The sequence below is a fragment of the Papilio polytes genome, unplaced genomic scaffold (assembly GCF_000836215.1).
Source record: "Papilio polytes unplaced genomic scaffold, Ppol_1.0 DF821067.1, whole genome shotgun sequence".
Classification (NCBI taxonomy): Eukaryota; Metazoa; Arthropoda; class Insecta; order Lepidoptera; family Papilionidae; genus Papilio; species Papilio polytes.
The window spans coordinates 2,368,955-2,382,411 of NW_013528137.1; the positions used below are offsets into that span (position 1 = coordinate 2,368,955).

General features: G+C 33.9%; 3 protein-coding genes across 3 annotated transcripts in view; 2 read left to right on the forward strand and 1 right to left on the reverse strand.

Annotated features, from left to right (window-relative positions):
• LOC106109828 overlaps nt 1-4,200 on the forward strand; it is a 55,320-nt gene extending 51,120 nt beyond the window's left edge. The window contains exons 2-5 of the mRNA XM_013291452.1: nt 2,470-2,576; nt 2,741-2,854; nt 3,434-3,572; nt 3,922-4,200. Coding sequence (XP_013146906.1) covers nt 2,470-2,576; nt 2,741-2,854; nt 3,434-3,572; nt 3,922-4,036 — 475 coding nt within the window. The 3' untranslated portion in view covers nt 4,037-4,200. The remainder of the gene's footprint in view (nt 1-2,469; nt 2,577-2,740; nt 2,855-3,433; nt 3,573-3,921) is intronic.
• A 232-nt stretch (nt 4,201-4,432) lies between these two features.
• LOC106109845 (cirhin) lies at nt 4,433-9,888 on the reverse strand. The gene is made up of 11 exons (XM_013291481.1): nt 9,632-9,888; nt 9,181-9,560; nt 8,922-9,103; nt 8,612-8,802; nt 8,166-8,321; nt 7,579-7,906; nt 7,153-7,336; nt 6,392-6,639; nt 5,179-5,361; nt 4,692-4,772; nt 4,433-4,615 (listed from the first exon to the last, which is right to left on the reverse strand). Exons 1-11 carry the CDS (start codon nt 9,730-9,732, stop codon nt 4,496-4,498), a joined length of 2,154 nt encoding a protein of 717 aa, XP_013146935.1. The 5' UTR covers nt 9,733-9,888; the 3' UTR covers nt 4,433-4,495.
• A 238-nt stretch (nt 9,889-10,126) lies between these two features.
• On the forward strand, nt 10,127-13,451 carry LOC106109686 (transmembrane protein 55B-A). The gene is made up of 4 exons (XM_013291272.1): nt 10,127-10,288; nt 10,487-10,656; nt 11,446-11,655; nt 12,256-13,451. The coding sequence occupies exons 1-4, from the start codon at nt 10,246-10,248 to the stop codon at nt 12,535-12,537; spliced, it is 705 nt and encodes a 234-aa protein (XP_013146726.1). The 5' UTR covers nt 10,127-10,245; the 3' UTR covers nt 12,538-13,451.
• Nucleotides 13,452-13,457: the final 6 nt, after the last annotated feature.

Consider the following 13,457-nt stretch of genomic DNA (forward strand, 5'->3'; position numbering starts at 1 on the left):
TAAAACCAATATTAAGATTCTTTTAAATTACGCGTGTACATAGTTGCGGGCTACAATTAGTAATTTGTATAATTACTACTATGTTCCATTTCAGACTCAGATTTCCTTACATTTTAGATGTAATAGACCTTTTTATTAAACGGAAAACGCACTCTCCGCTTAGTTAGTTAATAAGTTTTAATATAAAAAGAATACGCTTATAAAAACTTTCTGAAGCGGCAGAGTCAATTGCTGCATTAATTAATGCTCGGATAAAACCACAAGTTAAAATCGTTCTTGCGCTAGAATGCTTACGATATTGCGTTTTCAAAAAAATATTTTATTAATGTTCAAGGCATTGGAAAATCTCTCTATTTCCACATGATTTCAACCGATGGGGAGGAATTAAAATAAAAAAAACGATGGAGATTTTACTATAACGCGAAAATAGTAATTGAAGTTCTAAAAACATCTACATATATTCATATAAAATTTGATAGGATATAGTTTTATGTAACAAAAAAAAATGTATGTGTAACCCTATTGTGATTCACCGGCGCGAGACGCCGGGAGCGGCGCAAATTTCCCGACCCCCAACATTTCAGAGCCGCCGCCGCCCGCCGCCGCCGCCGCTCCTTTCATACGGAGAATTAGGTCATGCAGTAGGACATCGAGCTACATTTATATAGGCCAGCTGTATATCAATAAACACATTTTTCCCGTTAACTGAACACGGTCGTATCTTGTTATCTATTTCTTTGTTTTGGTGTTGATTTAATTTTGAAGAGAACTCTATCATACAAAGTATTTACAAAAGTTGTTACTTTCAGCTTGTAAACGAATTTTACATGGTTATAACACGACACTGATCTTAAAGGTAATACTTCCTTGATAACCTAAAAAGTAATAATTCAGATTTAAACATTTTTTTCCATTCATTTAAACATTTTTTAAACATTTACTAATTATGTGATTTAAGTAGTCTCACACTGTGTCAAGTAACACTTTGCTGATCTTCGTAATTGACCAAGTTAAACACAATAACATTTTCTTACGAAACCCAGGTCGAGGGTGACATCGTCTACTGACGTTTGAAGGATTTGAAAATAAAACTGTAAAACTGAGCCCGCGTCAGGCGTAACGACGAGTTCCCAAGTCGGCACAAGTTCACCTCAAAGTTATACAAACTTACTCGTCAAATTCTTTTTCGTTTCTTATACGTCAGAGAAACTTGAAATCAATTTTAAAAATGTCAGGCTGGAAAAGTTACAATTTTAATCTTTATGAAGTAAAGAATAATAATCTTACTTATTAGATTACAGATGTTAGAAATATATGAAATAGATGAATATCTAAAAAGAATATGATATAAATTAAATTGATAATAGCTACAAATACCAGCACTGACGAAACCTTGACATTTACTTTAATGTACTCCTCTTTTGTCAATTTTATTTATTAAAGTTAGTTATGTTTTTAAAAGTTGTTTTGATATGCACAATATCGTTTGTGTCTGATTTTTTGCTTCATTTAGTTTATTTTATTTATATTACCAATGTGCACTGTTTGCTTATATTTTGTAGTATTTATCCTTTAATTTTTTTAATTAATTTAACCTTTAAAGTGATTTTTTTGTTTCTCTTCTTTCACTGCATTATTATACATACAAATATTTAAAAATATAAACCTCTTACTAAAATTAAATAGAAACTCATTTAAAAAAAATTACACCCATGATCTTGGACTTTAAGCAATACAATATGCTTTTCAAACTGCAAACATTTTCATAACATAATACAACACGTATAAAGTCGCCGCACGTTTTTGTCCTCGTAGTCAATAGAAAAGTTACACTGTTGTCTTGGATAAAGTTTGATCAATAATGTTCCTTTGGTTACTTGAAAGGTTATTTAATAAGTTTGTTGCTTGATATCTTATTGAAATATTATGGATAATACCGGACAAGGGCAAGTTGCGGTGGGTGGCGGTCGTCGGGAGCCCTCCATTGATCCCGTCAAAGCGCAAGGGATTCTGTAATGTATCCAAAATATACAATTTATTCGTGATTAGCTTTTCATTGAGTGCTCGATATTTACGAAGATACACTGCATATGATTTAGAGAGCAAAGAGTGTCACTTTTATAGCAGGCTTAGTTTTACATTAAAAAACTATAAATCTGTACTTATTTTGTATTTAGTTTAGAGATACGATTGTTGTTTTACTTACTTATTTACTTTTTTGCTATCGTAGTTTATTTGTTTATATAAATGGGCTAAACGAATATTAGTCTATTTGTACAGCTTTGGACGAAATTGATATCTTTATCCACTTCTATCTATGCTCTAAAAAACAAGAATAGCAAACATTTGTATTTGACAAACAATAGATCTATCGTGTGTATTAATACTAAGAAAAATCACGAAAATATGTTAGGATTAATGGAAAAACTGATTTGGGATTTTACCATTTCGTTCAATTATATCTTACAGAACATCAGTCAACAAAAAAGCAAAGCATGCAGCACGTTTGTGGAACAAACGATGGGGGTTTTACACTCAGATGCGAGAAATACAAGAAGAAGAAGCTCAAAAAATAGGTAAAACATTAGCTAAACCTTTTCATGAGTTCTGATCTAACTCCCCGCGGATCTAAACATCTTATATTTGTATTATTTTCAAAAAATATTTCCTGTTTGTGCGAGTTCATAGTTCAAGGCAGATGTCAAATCGCTGTGATGTTTCTGTCTTTTGTGTTTAACAGGCATGGGTGTTGAAGAGTACCGCGCGGCGCTGCGCACGGTCAGCTGTAAGCCTGTGGAGCAGCACTCGGTGCACGTCGAACCAAGTCCTACGCCACTGCCCCTCACATCCTCAGGTCATTAGCACGGGTTTTTAAATATCAATAAAATAAAAGTATGTGAATAATTATTCTGTACTTTAATTAATAAGTGGTAGATTTACATTGCTAAAATGATACTGAATTGCAAAAAAAAAACTTGCAACATTATTTAAAATAACGATACAAAACAAACAAAAATATTAAGCGCCTTATAGTATTATTTATGCAATTACTCGTCTATGTTTGTATTATTAATGTAACAACACTTTAGGTCAAGATTAATGATCAACAAAACTAATTAATTAACGGATTCGGGCAACGCGTCACTTAATACACCCAGTGACCACTTACACCCACGGCCTTTACGTGGGAACTCTGCTTAATCCACTTAAGTGTTCAAACAATTTATTTTGGGTCACTGTCAAGAAAAAGACAGGTTAATATCATATTGCTGATTAATCGTTTATTTAACTTTAATTCGATTTATTTAGACTAAGAAGAGTAGTTTCGAACTAAGAAGATTGGAATCAACTCTTTCGTTATGGTTTCATTCAAACATCTTTATTCTCGGTTACTCTGGACTCCTTACATTAGTATACCAACTCCTTGTTACAGGTATGATTGGCCGCCGGGCGCTATGTCCATTAGATCGGTACGGACCTCTAGTAAACATTGGACGCAATTACCCGACGAGACCGCCACTGCCGCCGGGACAGATCTACGATCCATATAAACAAACTATGATTTTCTTAGGGTAATGTTTTTCCTTTACTAGACAAATAAAATAACTATTGGTACTTCTTTATTTTGAATACGTATTAATGTGAATCTTCATTATAAATTCGGAATTTTCTTTCGAAGGCTTACACTGATTAAGCTTAAACTAAGCGTTAAGTAATAAAATAAGTTTCAACAGTCTCGTCGTCGCTAAAAAGGGGATTCGTTCTGTCCCTATCAGGGGACAGAGCAGATTGACGGATAGGAACAACCCAATTTTTCCTTCACTATTAAAACTTTCGTTAAAGTAAACATTAAAAAATAAAATATTGTTATAGTGAAAATACCATAATACTGTGCTTTACAAAATGTATCGATTGTTTCAGAGGAGGAATTGGCGATCCGATATCTTACAAGTTGCCAACGGCGCGCTCTGACGTCACCGACGAGATGTGGACACGACCACAACAACTTACCGTCACGCAGTTTGATTTCTTATGATAAACTAGTAACAGGACAGTAAATAATTTTATTTTAAAGTTTACATTCCCTAATTTTTTTCAGATGACCATTGCATGTTCAGAATTTAAATGACCATGGCAACTTTGATACTTTGCTGGTAATTGCTTGTAGTTTTTGTCTCTATCTTGCAGGACAATTTTTTCAATTTACACTGACCTTACGTTTAATTAAGTATATTTTTTTTGTTTCGATTTAAAAATGAATTTTACTAATGTTTCTAATATAATAAATGGGAAAGTTTGGGTGGATGGATGTTTGTTAGTTTGTATCCTAAACTGTTAAACGATGTCAATACAGTTTGGCATTGGTGTATGTTTTTTATTTCACGCGGATGGAGTTGCGGGCGAAAGCTGGTAATAAATAAAAAATACGAAATACTATACATTATTTTTATTTTTAAAAATATATGCTATTTTGTTTAAAACAACATAAAAATAATTATCCCATATTGTGTCTTTTAGTAACAAATGCAGGTGGCAGTTGAGAAACTATGTTCTCTGGTAATATTTCCAACGTGACCGCTTCGTCGTCACCGATCCAATGAAATCCTGCTAAATACTGCAATAAACAAACAAGTTATTATAAAAATGAATACCGAAAGCTTACAAGCTATAAGTGTAATCTCGATTCTCACCTTTATTGGTATTATTTTAAGGTTCATACTGGAGTCATTCTTATTGAATTTCTTTTTTACACTTGGCTCTTCGTTGTTATTCTGGAAGGAAAAAAGAGTACTCTTTAACATAGATATAAGATTTTTTTTTAATTACTACGTAAATATTACAGATTATATAAGATTCAATCTACTGCAGGGGTGGGGAACCAATTTTCCGAACATGTTTACTTTGAGCACGTCACTGATTATTAAATTAAATATACACTATGAAAAAAGTATGAAATAGTTATTATACGAGGTGCGAACTCAAATTGATCGAATTTATAGAAAGGTACCCAATAATTAGTCAAAATAATTTAGTAACACGTCTATGTCCGTATTAAATATTTCTTTAGAATGATAATGAGCCGTAAAGGTTTGCCACTCCTGCTTTTTTCACCACGCCAGGGGAGAACGACGGGGCGGCAAGAGACCGCCCTACAAAAAAATAATGGAGTATAATTACCGTAGGTTTCTTATTCATGATCCAAAGCGATGTTTCGTCCTGAAAGACGAGCTTGTCGGCGGCGGGGTGCGCGCACACGGAGGCGACGGCCGTGCGGCGCGCCGCCCACTGCGCCGGCAGCGCCGACTGCGCCGCGCTGCCCCACTCACTAAACTTCTTATTCAACAGATCGTATTCTACTAACTGAAATCATTATTTATAGGTTAAAATATTATACATCGACAAAAATAGCGCGTGGGCTTGATGATGATAGCAAACGCCATAGACATACCACTCAAGAAATGCCTCATTTTTTCAAAGATAAACGCACATTTCAGTATTACATTATTCCATATTTTAAAATCAATTAATCTTACTAATCTTACTAATATTATAAATGCGAAAGTTTAGATGGATGGATGGATGGATGGATGGATGGATGGGTGGATGGATGGATGGATGGATAGATGGATGGATGGATGTTTGTTAGCGTTTGTAGTCTAAACGACTGAACGGATCTCCAGGAAATTTGGCACAGGTTTAGAGCATAGTCTGGAAGAACACATAGGCTACTTTGTATCCTTGGAATAGTTACGGTTCCCGTGGGATTTATTAATTTAGTTTTTTAATGTTTACTCGATCATTCTGCAACGGTTCAACATATCTTATTGAAATTTGGCACAGATATAAAATAAAGTCTGGTGTACACATGGGATAAGTTTCATCCCCGAGAATTGTCCGCTTCCCGAGGGATACGTAGCTTTTTTAATTTATATAGTTTGTATGTTTTCTAATACCACGCAGACGAAGTCGCGGGCACCAGCTCGTTCTAAATAAATTAATTAACTTTTGCCTCAGAATTTATGTTACAATTTACACGTTCTATAAGTCTAAGGTTATAAACAGGCAAATTGCCATCGTTATTGGCTAAAATAGCAAAGCGACCATAGACATGACATTTGTAGAAGCTTTAATCAACATCATCATCCACTTGCCCTTATCCCTTACGGAGGGTCGTCACAGTATGTGCTGCTCTTCCATACATCTCTATCAGCCGTCATATAAGCATATCCTCTTTCACACAATCCATCCATACTTTCTTCGGTCTTCCTCTTCCTTTGTAGCCATCCACATTCAATCTTAACACTTTCTGGTTTATGTCCCCATCATTTCAAGAAGCTTTAATCAACAGAGGAGACAAAATTGCATTATTGAATATTAATTGAAATCTTACCTTTTGATCGACGTAAGCGATAATAAGTGTTTCGTTAGCAGTGTCAACAGTGAGTGCGGCGGGCACGCAGCGGTAGGCGGGCAGCGTGGCGTGGTGGTCGTACTTGCGCGCGCGCGCCGCCCCGCCCGCCGCGCACCCCGCACGCCACACCGCCACCCCGCCCGCGCTGTCGCTCAACACTACGTACCTAACATTCGAACGTGTCTTCTCACACACGTGTAAGTGTAAAGCTGTTTTACTTTTTAAATCTGAAATTTAATACATCATAACAATAAATGCGAAAGTTTGGAATGATAGAGTTTGTAGACTAAACGGCTGAACGGGTTTCAATAAAATTTGGTATATATGTAGGATAGTCTGGAAGAACACATAGGTACACTTTTGTTGTTCCTTTAATTATACGCGCATTATTCTATGATCCGTTACTTGACTTGTACCAAAAAAATTATATTTGTATTTATTTATTTTTACTCAAAAACATGTTACTTCATCTCTAATTTACTTTGGACTTCAATTTTCATAGTAATTGCTATTGTAATAGCTTAATGATAGTGTAGATTTAGAACATAGATTTATTTTTAATAAGAAAATTACATTAAAGAATGCTTTCAGTTACAATTAAACATTGAGTTTGAAAGTAAAATTACAAACATACAATATAACACACGCCTATAACACAAATGGGTAGTCAGGGATTCCTATTTGTCTTCCTAATGGTCCATGGTACTAGCAACAATAAGAATATATAAAAATTTACTTACATTTATCAGTTGGTATAATTTGTACAACAGTGGCTCCAGCTTGCGCATCAACATGCAGAACTTTGAGCTCTCCCCGAGAATGCACCAGCAAAGTCTGCGAGTCCTCACTGAAGACCATGCGGTCACACATTGACGATAGCCCACTGATTAACATCTTTGTCAATGATATATTACTCTCATCCTCCTGAAAAAAATAAGTAATTAATGTGTAGTAAAGATTTAAGAAGATAAATTATGATGTAGCATTGATTGGATGGAAAGAGCACAAGAGTGCAAAGCCCTAAGAAAATCTTGTATAACAATATTTGTATGGGATGAACTTTGATAATTTGACTTGCTTTAAAGATAATTTCAATATCGATTTTGACCTTAATATTAGCAATGACTGAGAAGTCATTCAGCAGTAGTTTTACAATAATTACTTACTGTTTCTAGTTTAAGCATTCGCACATCACTGTCAGTAGAATAAGCGACGAACTGGCCGTCCGGTGACAGAGCACAACTCACTATCTGTTTGTTCTTCTTACTTTTCACTGAAATTAACTTCACAGGCTTATCGGTTATTTTCAACTTTTGTGTTCCCGATGATTTATTGCCTTTCTTATAATCTAATATTGCTGTGTCCTGTTCTAGATGAGTGTTGTCATTTTCTTTATCAACATTTTGTTGTGACTGAACATCAGTTATAATTACATTTCCGTTTTCATTAGTTCCATATGTGCCTAGTTTCCATACTTCTAAGTGATTGGAATATCTGAAAAATATTCATACTCTTAATAATTTGCTGCCATATGAAAAAAGAAGAACATCTTTGTGTCCAGCAATGTGGGTGTTTTTTTTTATATTTTTTAACATGGGTAAATGCCATGCCTATGCATCACACTTGTTGGTGGTTATGTATGTATTATGTACTTGTGGGTGTTCAACCAACCTTGTCCGACTCTAACATGGGCACTGGCTGATACATTAAGAAGTTTTTTTTTTCTAGCCTTGTACTATAAAATGTCCCTTACCTTAATAACAACAGCTTATTCTTTCCAGAAACTGCTGATCTGACAGCAGGAATCATTGGTGGTATCCTCATCACCCACTTCGGTGGATAGCTGGATAATGTCAGATATCCATCAGCTCCCACTGATATCAGCTTGTCTCCATTCAATACTAATGCTCTAGAAAAAGACAATAATACTTTACAGGTGTTTCTAAACAAAACTTTCATTAAAGATTTCACAACTAAATAAGAACATCTTACTGATATTAAAACATTTAGATGGATGAATGTTTGGTAGAAGACATCTTCAGAATGGTTTCACAGATTTAGATAAAATTTGGTTTCATTACAGATCATAATGTGGAAGAACACATAGGCTACTTTTTGAATTCTGATCAAATAGAGATGTGGACTTCTCCGCTAAAATGGTTAGTGTGTCTACATTGTAACCTGTATCATGTATTTTACCTGACTTGATGTTCATGAATATTTCTCTGTACATTCTTCACCCACTGGGCACCAGTGATTTTACCAGAGCCTTTGCTCACTTTAACAAAGTTCATTATAACAGGATCCACTCCACTGCAGTATAAATTCTTTTCATCATCAGACACAACTATTGATAGGATATTTGACTTATGTGTGGTGTATGACTCTATCTGAAAGAAAATTCTTGAACATCAAAGACCATGCCCAAAGGCATTTGCTAGCCAATGACTTAGGTAATTTTAAAGCAGGAGCCTTTATAACTTATATACATTATGTTTATTTAATATACCTGATCCCCAAGGACACTGTCCCAAAATGTCAGCCTGCCTTGACTGTCTCCGGATACAACAACATTATCTGAAAGCACTGCCAGGCACCATACTATCATCTCATTCCCACGTCTACTGACAGAAATACGGCAAGTTGCATGCCCTGTTTCTACATTCCATACTCTTATTGTATTAATAGATCCTAAAATAAAACATTAATCAGATGATACATTTAAATTCATCTTTTAACTTGATTAAAATGCAGTAATGAAAATTTACCTGTTACCAAAACTTTTCCAGTTTTATCAAATTTACAGCACATAATTCTACCTTCTTGCTTATCAAATAGCTTCTTATATACAATGTCATCATATTCAACACTGTAGAGGTTAATATAACCTTGCTCTGTACCAACGGCTATTAAAGTATTGTTTGGATCGACGTCAAGGCACCACGCAGCGTACCCTGTTAGGATCACTGTGTTTTTAACACTCAAAGTGTTTACATCCCATTCCAACAACGCTCCACCAAGCCCAGTTGATAACAATCTATCGTTAACCCATCCCAGTGCTTCTACTGATGCGTTTTCTGCACCGGGAATAAGTTTCACTAAGTAAGGGGCGTAATTCAAATCCCAAATCTCTATAGAGGCGTCAGACCTGTAAGAAATTAAATTAGTAACAGACAATACAATTCCTTATTAGTATTTAATTTTGAGACGGTAACAAACCTTGCTACAGCAAGTGTTTTATTAGCTTTATTAAACGAAACACAATTTATCGGTTCCGGCTTTGGATTATAGTAACGCACTCTATGTAGTTTACATGCCATTTTATAAGTTTCCGTATTATGTAAATAAGTATTTTTTCACAGTTTTAGTTCACACACATGGTGAGTATTTTGGAAAAGTATATGAATTCAATTATATTTCAAAATATTAAACAGACCGCATAAGATATACGTCACTGTAACTGTCAACTGCCACGTGCTTTTGTTGACAAGTGCTATCACAGACCAACTAAAAATGTATAAAAGTCTGTTTCATAGATTTCATTTATATTAACGAACACCATTCCTTTATAAAAAACAAAGAAAAAGCAATAAGACTGTTCGTTGATGTTAAATAATAATAGGTATTTCAGTAATTTGATGTTAATCTCAGAAAAAAACTTCTTATTTTTTTCTTATTCTTTTGTCTATGAAAACCACAGAGCTAGTCAATTTGATGTTTTTGTTTTTTTGTGCATAATCGAAGTAAACTGGTATGACAATTTTCGTCAAAAGAATTCCTTGTTCACGTAAAGATATTTACATATTGAGTTATTAAAATTTTCGTGTTCTACGATGGGGGACGGACAAAGCGAAAACCAGCCGCTTTTAAGGGATGGTAAGTAATTTTAGTATTTTTGACAGCTGATGATTCAACTATTTTCTAGTATTTTTATTGTTAAACAATGCCTACTAAAATTATAATGAAGATTGTCTAGCTTGGTTGAACGTCGAGTTGTGCAACGTCGAGTTCGATTGTTACGTTTTGTAGTTTAATTACGTTTATGTACCACGTAATTTTTACCTTATTCAACAGAGGAAGTCAATGTAAGCACAATCTCTCCCATCGGGCCGGACGAACTTCCACCACCGTATCAACAGGCTGGAATGCCTATGGTGACTTGCCGCGTATGCCAGTCGATGATAGATATCTCGGGAAAAAGGGAACAGCATGTTGTAAAATGTTCTGTGTGTCATGAAGCTACGGTAAGACATGATTATGCATTAGAAAATTGAGTCACAAACATTATATCATCGAATAACCTGCGATATAACCTGACATAATAACCGTAGCTCCTGCACATTGTAAGATTTGAATACAGCAAAAGTAAGACTGTTATAATTTATTGCTAATGTCGTCAAGACCATGTTGCATTATACTAATTGGAACCGAAACAGAAAATATATATGATTACTACTAACCTTCTTACATTTGTTTTGAGTACAATATGTCCTTTGTTTTATTGTCCGAGTAATCACAAATTAAAGGATGTTAATTTTTAGACCTTAATTCTTTCATTCCGACTAATTTTGACAAATTAGAATGATATTTTTTATTTAAACAGTTAGTTTATTATTTACAAGAGTTGGTTATCATGTAATTAATATGTTGAAAATGTAAAGTGTATGTTACATTGTTATTAAGAAAGTGTGGCTTTGTACACTGTTATGAGTCATTTGTTATCTGCTACTCAACTTTGTTGTATTTAATAAAAAATATCTACACAGTATTTCCAATAAATAGTTAGAAAAACACTAGATTGTAGAATATATCATTCAAATTTAGAGATTTACAAAACTTAATAGGGTAGGCAGAGGTTGACTTTGTCATTTATGTTTATTATTATAAAATTTCGATCTAAAGGTTGGATTTATTATTTTCCTTTGAAATTGCTTTCTTTTATTTAAAAACAGAAAATAAATAATTTAAACATCAATATTAAAGTAAGTATTTTACATTTATTACTTGTCTTATCTACTAATTACTCATTTCAGCCAATAAGGAATGCCCCTCCGGGCAAGAAGTATGTGCGTTGTCCTTGCAACTGCCTGTTGATTTGCAAGTCGTCATCGCAGCGGATTGCGTGCCCCCGACCTGACTGCAAGAGGATCATCAACCTCGCTCCATCTCCAGTCACCCCACCAGTGTCAACATTGCCTGGCATGTGCCGAGTCATTTGTGTACATTGCCAGGATACATTTTTGGTAAGTATATAATATGCCTATGATATAATACTACCCCCAGTGGTGGTATAATTTAGTTTAGACTTAGAGTCCTTTTGAGGAGACACATAAGCTGACATTAAACCTTCAGAAAAAATCAAATGCTAGAAGCTTGTTATTGTATTGATGTTTATGTGTTTTATAAACATCTGCAATCAAACTGATTGATTACAAACATGAGTTGTCATTTCATTTAAGGAACTTGTTGAAATATTATACAGCAATAGTTGTTGGTTTTTAAACTTAAACATTTTATGGTATCCATAGACTTGGAACAATTTATTTCAATGATGTTTGATATTGTAAATGTTCAATTCGATCAGTGAGTTGTTTTTAAAATTCTGTATCAACACATAGTGAAATGGATTTTGTATTATTAATACAAAACACCCAGAAATGTCAATACTTTTGTTTTGAAAACATTCTAGTAATTATGCTTTAATGTATGTGTTTGTTGTTTTATTTCTCATATGAAATGAAATTTTTGCTGCAATACCAATTAACCTTTATTGTTTTTTACTATTATAAAGCAAGCTACTAGTTGCTTAAGTGATAAATCAACATATCGAAATATGTTTACAGTATCAACGTCTAAGGAACGCACCAGCGCGGTGCCCCCACTGCCGCAAGGTATCTTCTGTGGGCTCACGCATGGCTCTGCGGGGCACCATCTTCGCAGTACTCGCTTTTATATTCTTCGCGATTGCTCTTGGAGTTACTCTGGGAACATACAACTCTGCCAAGGTGCACGGAGGTGGCATCTACGTGGCTTACGTTGGTGCTTTCCTGGTCGCATTCTTCTTAGCTACACGCGCTATATATTACTTCGCTATGAAAGTAAGTACCATCGATGACCCGATGTAAAAACAGGCTACCGGCATCTGATTTTGTGATAGTATGATTAGGAAATGATAAAATTATCTCAATTCCATATTGCGTTATAAAACATTGTAAATTTAAGATTCAAATAACAGTACCAAGTTTACCATTTTATGAAGAACTATGTACACTTTGTGGTTAACAAATTGAAGATTGACAAAAATGTTACATGTCCAATCTAAAGTGATTACGACCTCATGACATTTATTGGTAAGTTTGATAAAAAATATAGTTTTCAAATATTGAAGTTTTTAACTTGCATATGTTTAATATATTTTATTGTCATAATATCAAATGCTTCATAATACTTGTTGTTTAGATTCGTTAAATTGTTTATTCCATTTCATTGCTTTTATATAGTCGCGTGAATAGATGATATAATCTAAAGGGTAAAAATTCATTTGAGAAAAAGAGATATAATTGATATTCTAATAGACTGATGTGTGAATCCATTTGCAGTGTTACCTGCTGTCATTATTTATTTATATATTAATTATTTTAATTTCTCATAAATTTATGAAATGTTACGGATTTATTTTGCATAGAAGGTTGTCAGTATGTATTATTTCCTTAATACAACGTATCCACGAAAATTAATAATATAATGTATTTAACCGCGCACTTAATACGAGTATTTTTTTTTCATTTAAATTGTTATGTCATTGTATTGACTATTATTTGGAAACAATAATCAGAAGTTAAATTAAGATAAAACATTGTTAAGAATTATAAAAATATTGAGATTATTGTAGTCATTCTCTTTGTTTTTCATTATCAAGGAAAGACAAAAGAAAAATTATCAACAGTCGATTAGTGTGATATTTCTGTTAAAGCTGGGTACTTGAGACCATTTTATTTTACTTTCTTTTTAATATGCTATTTTTAAAATAAATGAATTTCTCAAT